The 12,290-nt window shown below is 32.7% G+C and overlaps 1 protein-coding gene across 1 annotated transcript in view; it reads left to right on the top strand.

The window, feature by feature from the left end:
* The window catches only part of DMD (dystrophin), a 2,044,437-nt gene that overhangs the window by 777,712 nt on the left and 1,254,435 nt on the right, over nt 1–12,290 (top strand). The window contains exons 27-28 of the mRNA XM_025371836.1: nt 1,682–1,864; nt 10,120–10,254. Of these exons, the coding sequence (XP_025227621.1) occupies nt 1,682–1,864; nt 10,120–10,254 (318 nt within the window). The remainder of the gene's footprint in view (nt 1–1,681; nt 1,865–10,119; nt 10,255–12,290) is intronic.

Here is a 12,290-nt window from a genome sequence, read left to right as displayed (position 1 = left end):
CATAATGCACAATTTTAAGGAATTGTAGGGCTAAATCCAAAGGAGTAGGATGATTATGTTGACACATACAAAGGCATTTTATAGCTGACCTTACCCATAACCTGCCCATAAGCCCTTACCTTGACCACTACTCAGGCCCAACTTCTGCATTATAGAACCTGTGTTTGTTTACTCGAGGGCTTTCTGTGACCACTGAATCCCACTTTTGCACTTGTGTGGTAGGCTTGCAAGTACTGGGAAATTAACATTTCCCCAACAGCCTTCAACAATTAGGGAAGATGATTCGGAAATAATACCCCAATTCCTGCACCCCTGAACGGGATAACCCGCAGGCTTATATTTCTCAGGACTTTCTAACAGGATTAAACTCCAGTCATTAACAGTGATTAATAAGTATGCCCATATGGATCTCTCTTCCCTTTCTTGTCTCAATTCCCCATTCAGCTACCAGAATTTCTTTCACATGGAACATGTATATAAACTACTTACATTTGAAAGCTAATGTCAGGTTTGACTCCTGGAGGAACACAGACTAAAGATACAGTGTGTATGTGTGTATGTGTCTAAAATACATGTACACATTTGAAGTTAAGGAGTGTAAATGGCTCCCAACCAAAGACCACCACCAACTCTCTTGTAGCTGAACAAGTTGGGTTCATTACTTTTTGCAGTGAGAGAGAATACACAACATGGAGGCCGGGGGGTATGTGAGGATGAAAAAACAAACAAACAAACAAAAAAATACTTTGTAGGAGTTGTGCTGTGTTAGGAGGTTTGAAGGTGGGTTTAAAAGCTTTACTTTGGATTGTTTGTCATTAGTGTGTGGGGATAGCTCTATGAGTATGGTATCTTGTCCAGAAGGAGAGAAGACCAGAATGAGGCTAAAGTTGTAATTGATAAAGAAGCAGCATTCATTCATATTAACCAGGATAGGGGAGAGTTGGGCATTTTGTGGTTTCGGTAATGTTGATGTTTTTGTCTGGATTCAGACATGATTATGGAATGATCTTGTCGTGGTCTTGATCCATTATGGTAACAAAGTGGCCTTTTCCAATGTAGAAATTCTGTGAAACAGTATATTTTCCACTGGAGAAGACCAAGGAATATCTGGGTATCAGGCCAGCTTCTGATATCAGGGGCTCCTTTTGGATTTCTCTTTCTCTCATGTGTTTTCAATTCTTGAACAAAACTTTCTTTTATCAAAATATGTTCCTAAATATAGCATTAAGGGGACCTTTCTATGTTAAGTATCCTTTGACTTAAATGATATTTGTGATGGTTTCAATATTGTTCATCCAAGTAATTTATAAGTGATTTTGATTCTAGACTGCCAGATATTTTTTAACCTAGTTAATATCGAAATATTTGCTTTTTGCCTTTTCCAAACAATTGTATTTATATCGATGTGTATATATTTGACCACAAATGCATACTCCCATGAAGACTACTTTTCAATCTATTCTTGTTAAAGATCTGTTGTATTTTCATAAAAATTTATTTCTTTAACTTTCCAATTTCAACTAAAAACTTTATGGAAGAGACTGGAGTCCATATGAGATTTATTTTTGTAAATCTCATTCTAACTGGGATGTTGTGAGGAAGAAATTATATGATACATATAAATGCATTTTGGATGTAAAGTTATTTTCTTGCTATTAACAGAGCATTCTTTACTTTTCAGAGAGCTAAAGAAGAGGCCCAACAAAAAGAAGCGAAAGTGAAACTCCTTACTGAGTCTGTAAATAGTGTCATAGCTCAAGCTCCACCTGTAGCACAAGAGGCCTTAAAAAAGGAACTTGAGACTCTAACTACCAACTACCAGTGGCTCTGCACTAGGCTGAATGGGAAATGCAAGACTTTGGAAGTCAGTTGCTTTTCTTTGTCTTTATCAATTATATGTCAATACATGGTCATATAGGAGGCATAGTGGTTAAGAACATGGATTCTAGCGTAAAACAACTTTGGCCTGAATTCCTCATGCAGGCACTTATAACTTGTATGACTTTGGGCCATTTGCTTAACTTGTATAAACCTGTTTCCAGTCTGTAAAATGGACATAATACATAATTCATAAGTTGAGAAAATTAAATGAGCTATTCCCTTTAAAGTACTTAGCCCAGTACTCAATATATGTGAGTAGCTATGCTTCTAATTCTCATTTCTATTATTATTAGGTCATAAAATCCTATAAATACATTTTCTCCAGATTTATAGACAATGATCTTTATTTTTTCCTGTATTTGTATGTACATAAACTTATTTAAGTATCTTAGAGGAAAAGCATTCTGTAGAGAAGTATATTTTTACTATAACCGTCTTTAGTAATGTCTGTGCCCCATAGAGTTCTTTGTTAGACATGTTACCTAACCAGCTCTATATTTTTTGATGTTTTGCATTATGTTTATTTATTATCACAAGTTCTGCTTTAACTTTTATGGATACCTTACTGTCTAGATTATGCTTATCTGAATTTAGATAAAGCAGGTGTCTCAAATGATTGCCATGTAATTGCATCAAAAATAAGCTATGACCTTTCTTATGAAAATACTGCACCAAGGGGCACAAAACTTTATCCACTACAAATGCTGATGCTGCCAGACATTGCATATGAGTTGAACTTTAATCCCCCTTCCTTCACACAGACTGAGTTATTTTTGTGAATATAGTTAATAAGGTGTTCAGGTACCCCTTTACTTTTGAAAAACATTATCTAGTTTGCTTCATCTGTTGAGTGTTTGAGATTTAAAGACAGACACAATTCAGATCATTAATAAAGTACACCTTTAAAAATATTTTAAAATGTATTTGTTGCTAAAGTACCCCATATATTCCCAATACAGTATTATCATTTTCTAATTGTAAAATGTGATCTGAGTTTCTCCATTGTCAGTTCTAAACTCTTCTTTACTTTTCCCTATTCTTTTCTTTTAAATTCAATTCGCTCCTCAGACTCTTGAAAAGTGGCTTCTATATGTCAGGAAATATCATAGTTTCTGAGTATATAAAGACGTATCTCATGTATTAGTGTTATGTGAGTGCTATATAAAATATAACAAAGAATGGGAAAGGAAAGGGTGTGATGGCACTGTACATGTCTCAAGAAAAACTCAATTAATTCACTAACATGTTACAATAGGGAGGGATTTTTTGTACCCAGGAAATGCTTTCTGTCAATATTTAAATAAAACACCTACTATTACTTTCTTATGTTCTTAATGTCCTTAAATAAGCATCATTGTTCCCTATTATTCATGTTGTTCATTTAAATGATACTCTGTGATTCATTAGAAATTTATATTGAAGTATATTTTCCAAAGGGATTTTTTTTAAGTTTTTATATTAATAACACAATTTTCAAGACCAATTATTGGATTATTTTTCCATTTCCTTCTCATCTATAATGACATTTCTAACATTCCCTATTTGTATTGAAGTTATCAAATTATTTAGTTCCATTTTATTCCTTTTCCACTGGTTTGGAATATATACTTTATTTTATCTTATAAATATTTCTCTATACCTCTCTAACAATAATATGGTGGAAACATTAGCATGGTTTAACTCTGAACCTACCTCTTCCATTTTCCACATTATTGTTGCCTCGTGTTTCATTTTCACCTTATTTCCCCCAAATTAGTCCATATAATTGCTGTTGCTGCTGATATTGTTTTAACTATTTCATATATTAGATTTACCAATGCTATTTTCCCAATTTTTGTGACCAGTTTTGCCTTTTGTTCTTCCCTTTGCTTCCGTGTTCAGTTTCTTTCTTGCTCTTTCCTTGAGTGTGAGTAGCAAATATGTTCAGATTTTTCACATTGAAAATGACTTTATTTTGCCCAGAGTATTGGATAATGATGTAGTTGAGCAGGTAATTATGTGAGGAGAGGTTTTTTTTTTTGTTTTGTTTTGTTTTGTTTTTTAACAACACTGAAAATACTATTTTTCTTCTGAAATGTTTTCCCTTTAAGAAATCTGTCAAGTTATTGTTTCTTTATCATTTTCTCTGGTACCTTTAAATTTTCTCTTTGTTGTATATGCTCTGCAGTTTCACCCTATTTTGTCTTCTACAGTTTCATTCAACTTTGTCTATGTGTAAATTTGCTTTCATTTATACTTTGTCACTTGGTGTGTTAACTAGAACAGATGCATTGTTTCTTTAGTGGTTCTGCATTATCTTTGTGAAGATTTTCTTTTTCCCAATCTCTTCATTCCTTCCTAAGGGAAAACTTTCTTATAGCTATTAAGAGTATCCCCTTCCTATATTCCAGTTACTGGTTTCCCTTTAATATTATCTATATTCTTATCTCTATCTGCTCAGTTTTGGATAGTTTTCTAAAATCTGTCTTCCAACTCTCAAATTCTCTCTTCAGCTGCCTGTGGCATAATTTATCCTTCAATAGAGAAATATTCTCATCTTTATCTGTATATATATTTATCTATCTATATTTATGTATGTGTGTGTATATTTTTTAAAAAACATATTTTCCATGTGTCAGTATTTTATTGAGTTGTTTCACAAATATGTTCTTTATTATGGCTTTCTTCTTTTGTGTAGTTAATTCTATGTATTCCTTTAAACAACTTAAACAGATACTATCTGTTTGAGACGTTTCAACTTAATGAGTAATAAACATGAAACAGTCTTATTTTTTCAATAACTACACCTAACTCTGTCAAATTTCACTTTCTGCCTGGTAGTTGGCTGCTTAAACAATATTTCTTTCTGATCTCATTACTTTTTATTCACTTTTAGTTATTAAAATTTAATTTAAATTTAAGTATCAACGTATTCAAATATATCACAAGTTTAGATTAATCTGTTGCTTCAGCAATTTATATAGAGGCAGGAATGAGAATAAATAGTCTCACAGGGTCCTCCTCCAACCTAGTTTCTGGATATGGATCTACTGTTGATATAAGGGAAGATGAAGAGGGAAAAATACTCTCTTCATATGAATGTCCTTATTTTGGCTGCCCACAATTGCTGTTCCCTTTTGTTAAAACCCACACACATCTGTAATGCCTAGTCTGTTGTCCCTTTTCTATATGTTATCACCACTGACCTGGATCATTCTCTATAGACTTGATTTATTCTGTTGAGGATCCAAATGGGCCTTATTCTTATGAGCTTTGAACCCCCCCAAAAAGATCTCTTAGGCATTTATAGTACCTCGTAGTGTTTAACAAGAATTTCAAGGTGACACTTGTCAACTGCTTTAAACAAAATGCTCTTGAATATTATATCTTTTTTACCAATGCTTTAGTGATGCCCTGAAGTCTAATTTACCTACCATATCTCAACTCAGAGCCTGTGGGCACTGGAAGTACTTCATACTCCATACCTTTCAGGAATGAGAAATTTGAAAGAGTTGTTTTTGATTCCTTCTTGGCCATACCAACAGCTTAACAGGAAATGCATACCAACCACCCCTTCCACCCAGTAGATGAGTGGTTTTGTTTTAGATCCTGTAAATAAAATGATTCAGATGAATTTACCCTATCTATCCCCATAAAAGGCTGAGAAAGAAGAATTGCCTAACTATTCAAACTCTCTTCTCCTCACCTCCCTCAAATGTCCTCCCCATCAGCCCTCTCTGTTTAAACTAGGGCTTGTGCAAACAAGAAAGAGATGGTCTCCCAAAATGAAATATAGGCAACCAAGCCCTTTTATTTCTTAGATGTGAATTCCAGTTGCCAATCTCAAGTAAATAAACTCTATGGGAAACATACACCATGACTCTAAGAATATTTATTGTACAATTCTCTAAAATTGTTCTGTTATCTTCATGTCATAAGGTATGGATTCTACCATATTTGTTACAACTAATGACTCCCTCTAATGGAAGTGAATTTCCCCATGTGGTTTGTAAGGTTTTTTTTTTTTGTTTGTTTGTTTGTTTGCAAGCTCATCTATAGTACGAATTGCCTTTACTGGAACTTTTTTTGTTTTTTTCTTTTTTCTTTTCTTTTTTTTTTGCTCTGAGCTGTTGAGTTTTTGTAGTGTTGCCACCAGGATTGTAGAGAATTTATGCTCTGCCCTCATGTGTGATACAAGGTTAAGTTTCCATTTGTTATGGGTGGATCTTTATTTTTCAGCCAAAAATCCCCCCAAAATGGCTTCTTTGATAAATCACGATATTCCAATGGCTAGGCATGTTCTACTACTTCTTTTTTTTTTTTAATTTGTACATATTTATTATCTACGTCTGAAAGATAAGAACTTGAAAAATTACCTAGTGAGTATATAATTATCCAAACTGCAGTCTTTTGATTTGCACAGTTGCCATACTGGATTTAACTCTGATCAACATATGTAAACTTGTAAAGTCCTGAGTGAACACAGATATATGGTTATCTTGTCCATTTACTAACAATGAAACTCCCAAGGTTTTTGGTACACCAAAACCTACTTTATGAAAGTTTAGCATCCTTGCTAAATCTTTTCTGCAACTCAATTTTCATGCTTCTTATGTCCCATGTAATTTGAATCACTCATTATTCTCATTTTATTGGAGGTATATTTTTCCTTTGTCTTCGTGACTGGAATGGCCTTTTCACTAATACCTCGTCTCCTTATGATGTTTTAATCCTATATATCTTTCTGGGCCCAGTGTAGATAGTAATTCTTATATGAAGTCTTTGTTGACCCCTTTAGCTTACAGCAAGTTCTCCTTCTAAATCCCCTAAAGATAACATTTCCCGCTGTCTGTTGGCAGAGCATTAGATTTTCAACATACTTTGCAAATCAGGATGCCCTGATCAAATATGCTTAGAAAATGATACCTTCTATTGAGACTGGCAATGGTGATTAGTATTTTGTCTGTTTAAATTTATTTAATACATTTCTTTATTTCCCATATTTATTTGATAACAGACCTCATTTATTTATTTCTTTTTACAAGCAAATGGAGAACAAAAAAAAGCAGGGGTTGCAATACTAGTCTCTGATAAAACAGACTTTAAACCATCAAAGATCAAAAGAGACAAAGAAGGCCATTACATAATGGTAAAGGGATCAATTCAACAGGAAGAGCTAACTATCCTAAATATATATGCACCCAATACAGGAGCACCCAGATTCATAAAGCAAGTCCTTAGAGACTTACAGAGAGACTTAGACTCCCATACGATAATAATGGGAGACTTCAACACTCCACTGTCAACATTAGACAGATCAACGAGACAGAAAGTGAACAAGGATATCCAGGAATTGAACTCATCTCTGCAGCAAGCAGTTCTACTACTTCTTTACAGGATAGGTGGCACACTGCTTCATTCTTTCCAATCTCCCTGGCGTGCCTCATTTCCCATCTCGAGTTAGTGTTAAATGCCCTAGCTTTGATGGCATATACCCTGTTCTGATATGCCAGTATTTTTATAAGCTTGATTTTCTACTCTACTTTCATTTCCCTCTTTTTCTTTTTCTGACACCTGAGGTTTTATATACATGTGTTACAGATCAGCTATGAATTAAAAATGTTTCCTTTATATTTTTAACATGCATTTTGATGTAACTGAAATAGGATACATTGGGGGGTTACCTCATCAGCTCCATCTACTATTTTGAACAGAACTTTACTTTTTTATTTGTACTTTCCTTCAAAACCACTTTGAATTCTGTGATTTCAAAGTAATTTTAAGTTCCAAACTGTTAAGCTTAGCAGTTATTCTAAGTGGCTTTTAGCTCCAATTCGGGCTTCAAGACTATATTTTATTTTGCAAAGGTGACCTGTAAAGCTGGTACATTCAGCCTCTCCAGCTGTGTCCTTCAGATGCATTGAGGACAGAAGAGGCCATCTATTCTGACGGTTAAATCAGCAAGGTAGTTCATTACCTCAATCTGCACCAAAGTTAATAAGACACATTACCAATCATGCCTTCTTGTCTTCAAAGCTCTAAGGTACCCTCAGGTATTTAAGAAGATATTTATATTTTCCCACTGGGATCTTTGCCCAGAATGAAGACAGCCTGTAGTCCAGCAGGAGCTGGAAATGACCCAGATTTAAGATTTCTATCACCTTTTAAAGCAAAATACTTAATTTCACTTTTTGCAATAAACTGTACGTAAGATACCAAGCAAGTATAAAAGGTTGGTACATTTGCCAGGCGGGTGAGACTGATACTTTTCATCAGATAGAGATCTAATACTCTGTCGTTTTGAGGGCTATGAACAAAGAGAACTTGGGGAAATTTGATTAATTGTTTAGATCCTCCTAAAATAAATCTTCCTTTCAAGCCTTTAGTTTTGGTGGTAGTTAGTGAGACGGGGGCAGATGGTGGTAAGTGTTGATGATTGCTCCATTGTACTTACTGTACTTAATAGGTTCGTCCAGTAGTTACAATTACAAAGCTCACAGAATATGACCATTTTTATATTCTTACCCTCTCTTGCATTATTCTATCTTTTCCCCAATAGACATAATCACCATGTAGACCGCTCCCTTTGTTATTCCGTTGTTTAAAAAAATCCACACACATATGAATGAAAAAACAATTGTGCTTAATTTCATTATTACAGTAATGGTAAACTATAACATAGTTTTTTTAGGACTTGGTCTTTTCACCCAACATATTTGTGTCTGAGATTCATTCTTATGGTTCTTTTTGATTAAGTTTTTCATTGTCGTATCTGTATTCCTTGTTAAAAGATAATAGTGTATTTTTCCATTCTCCTTGCAGTGGACATTATTTCCTTTTTTTTTTTTTTTTTGATTACTAGAAAAAGTGCGGAAATGATCATTGTTGTAACAGTCTTGTTATCCATGGTAAAAAGTTTCTCTGGGGATACGTATATCAAAAAGTGGAGTTGTTGTCTTGATGGGTATGTGAATGTTCACCTTACTTAGAATAACAAATTGTTTTCCGAAATGGTCATTCCAGTACACACATCCACCAACAGTAAATACAAATTTTTGTTGATGTATATCTTCTGTCACACATGGAATTGTCAAACTTCTCATTTGTGTCAATCAACGTGGTATCTCATTGTAATCCTGGCCTACATGTCCTTGATTACTGATGAGGTTGAACATATCTTCATGTTGATTGTATATACATATTTCTCTTTAAGATTTTGGTTCAGGTCTTCTTTTCATTATCGATTGGGTTATTCATCTTTTATTTGACTTACTGGGATTATTTTTCATATTCTTATGTGTTACAAATGTTGCAATTGTTTTCTTCGAGTTTGAGGCTGTTTTTCAATTACTTGATGGTATCCTTTGATGAATAGAAGGTTGTAATTTTAATGTAGTCAAATATATTCATCTCTTTTATGGTCAGTTTTTTTACAAGATGTCTTACTTAAGATGCTCTTCTCTATGCCAAAGTCAGAGATATTTTCTTCTATATTTTCTTGTAGAAATTTTCAAGTTCTGCTTTTTTATGAGTACTTCTGTATATAAATCAGTTTCATAATACAAATCAATGGCCATTTAAAATAATCAAGCCTTTGAATTAGTACTAATATTTCTGATAACATACCTCAAGGAAATAATAAGAAAGTGGAAAAATAGTCCATATTCATGATGATGTTTACCATAAATTTATAATAGCAAACAAAACTAAAAGTAGTCTAATAAATGTATATTGCTAAACTAAGAGCCACTTTAATGAAGTCTTAGATTTTCATTAAAAATATGTCTTCTTAGTAATAGAGAAAATTGTATGATATAGTGTTTAGTGAAAAGAGTGCTATAGTTAAACTCATTTAAATTTTAACTATCAAATTATATATGTTAAATTTCAGAGGAGGTCACAGAATACTGGTAACAGTGATGTGTGAGGGAGTTAGATTTACATATATGCTTTTACATATGCTTTTATTTTTCTATTTCCCAGACTGCAATGTTGGTGCATATTTTTGTTTTAAAAAGTAAATTACTGTATTTTGAATTCGTCCATTATTCATGTAATAAAATGTTTTCTTAATGACTTTTAATTATAGAGGTATTAGATGATCAAAATGACTAGCTGCATTTTAAATTATCTGCTACAAAGTAAAGGTGAAAAATATAAAGTGTTTTGTTTTCAGAAGTTTTAAAAAATGAAATGGCAAAGTTTCGCATTTACTTTTCTACCATAATATTTAATCTGTGATATATATTTCTTTCTCAGGAAGTTTGGGCATGTTGGCATGAGTTATTGTCATACTTGGAGAAAGCAAATAAGTGGCTAAATGAAGTTGAATTTAAACTTAAAACCACTGAAAACATTCCTGGCGGAGCTGAGGAAATCTCTGAGGTGCTACATGTAAGTTGTAAATTAAACCAAATAATGATAATTTATATGCATTATTAAAAGAGGTCAAGTACCAAATAAAAGACAAATCCAAAGAAAACAACCCAAGAGAGTATAATTACTGTGTTATCACTCAGCATTGGTACTTTGGACAAAGCCTTTGTTCCCCCTAAGAACCTTCTAGGTCACAAGATTTTGCAAAGGGTTTAAATAACCTCTTACAGAGAAAATTTGCCTTTATTATATCACTAAGTTCTACATAGATACTTTACCTAATTAAATCTACCACAAACCTGCAAAGACAGTGTGAATAAACAATATCACTGCTTTAGGGCTAATCAGGATGATAATATGAAACATTATTTCCAGTTTAAAAGCTGCATGTATTGAATTGGAACATATTTTATACTTACTTAAAATCACAAATTTACACCTTACAGAATGTTTTGAGTTATTAAATGGATATGCTTTAATATTGGAAATATATCTTTAAAATATTCATAAAATGTAACTACACTTTTAAGTTTTACTTTGGAGACTTTTAATAATTAAATTTTAAATGAGTTTGCATTTATAAACTTTGACTTATTTTAACTTCTGACATTGAGTCATTCAAGCTCTATGCATTTTAGTGTACTTTTGACTTATCTATATGTAATGAACATGTTGTTTTAGAATAGTATATGTACATAAAGCTATAAGTAGTATAGCCCCTGTGTAAATCTATAAAATAAGGAGCATAAGTTATTCAAGATGTGAAGAAAATGTAAAATATTTCTTTAGACAGAATAGAATTGTAATCCTAGGACATCAGAGCAGACACCTATGGATCATTTTATTCAACTTCCTAATTCTCGAAAGAAAATTATAAAACCTGCAAAGGTATTAAAGTACAATAAATGAGGTCTTCAGTGGGCTTTAATTTTGGCCCTATTTGACTAATCATGACTATAAATTTGTGGTATTCAGAGAAGTTAATTGACCAAACATTTCTTGTGAATCAACAATGTGTTACATGTTCTAGAAAAGATGCAGTAAACTTACAGCACATTAATAAAAGGACAGTGGCCAGAAGATATGATGATGTTGTTATCCTATGAAGTTGTCAAATTGTACATGGAGCATCATGCTGAATTCTTGATATCACAGTTTAAGTGATGCACTGAAAAACTAGGGCATGTTCAAAAATGAATGTTAAGGAAAGAGAGAAAATTTGAAGCCATAATCAAGAGTATTTAGAAAAGATGGGGGAAAAAAAACTTTACCATTACTATTTACTATTTTAGGTAAGGCCCTCACAATGCCCACAACACAGACAAGCAGGGAGGAGGAGGATTGCAAGTGCTCTTATCTTTTATTCCTATCTTGTGGTCATAATTTCTGATTGTTCCTAATTCAGATAATGGAGCCAATAAAGGAGATTCCACACTGAAAAAATAAACAAACACATACATAAAATTGGTTCTTTGGTAGTATTGCTGATGCTCATCCAGGAGGACATTTTGAGTGAAAAGGGCTAGATCACCATGAATCAAGGATAGAAAAACTGCATGACTTCTAGGTTTTCTTGCAACTCAAGATATTTATAACTGATCCCTTAATTTTGCTTTGTTGCTTTTTATCCACCTTTAAAAAAATTTAGCAAGGTATATACTTCGTTACGTCTTATAAAGTATCCATTAAAATTATTTACATCCATTTTGCAAATAAATATTTACAAAATTAAGATTTGTTAAAAATAGTAAGGAATACAAATTATAAGGAAAATTTTTAACAATTTCATTGTTCTGATCAAGAATTTGATGGCTTTTTAAGTATTTTACAGGTTATGGTGATGTTTTAAATATAAATGTATTTAGGAAGTCTCTATATTTTTATTTTCTTGAAACTTAATAGGAAAATATATTGAGGTTGCTCAAAATTCAAGAAAAATGCATAAACAGGAAAAATTATAAATATGTGTTGGAACATTTTCATTTCTTTAAAACAAGGAAAACAGAATATTTAATAAATGTGTTAAAACATATGCCCATCGCTTATTCTACAGA

The sequence above is a fragment of the Theropithecus gelada genome, chromosome X (assembly GCF_003255815.1).
Source record: "Theropithecus gelada isolate Dixy chromosome X, Tgel_1.0, whole genome shotgun sequence".
In the NCBI taxonomy this organism is placed as follows: domain Eukaryota; kingdom Metazoa; phylum Chordata; class Mammalia; order Primates; family Cercopithecidae; genus Theropithecus; species Theropithecus gelada.
Note: the sequence above shows the minus strand (reverse complement) of the source record. Positions and strands in the feature narration are given on the sequence as shown.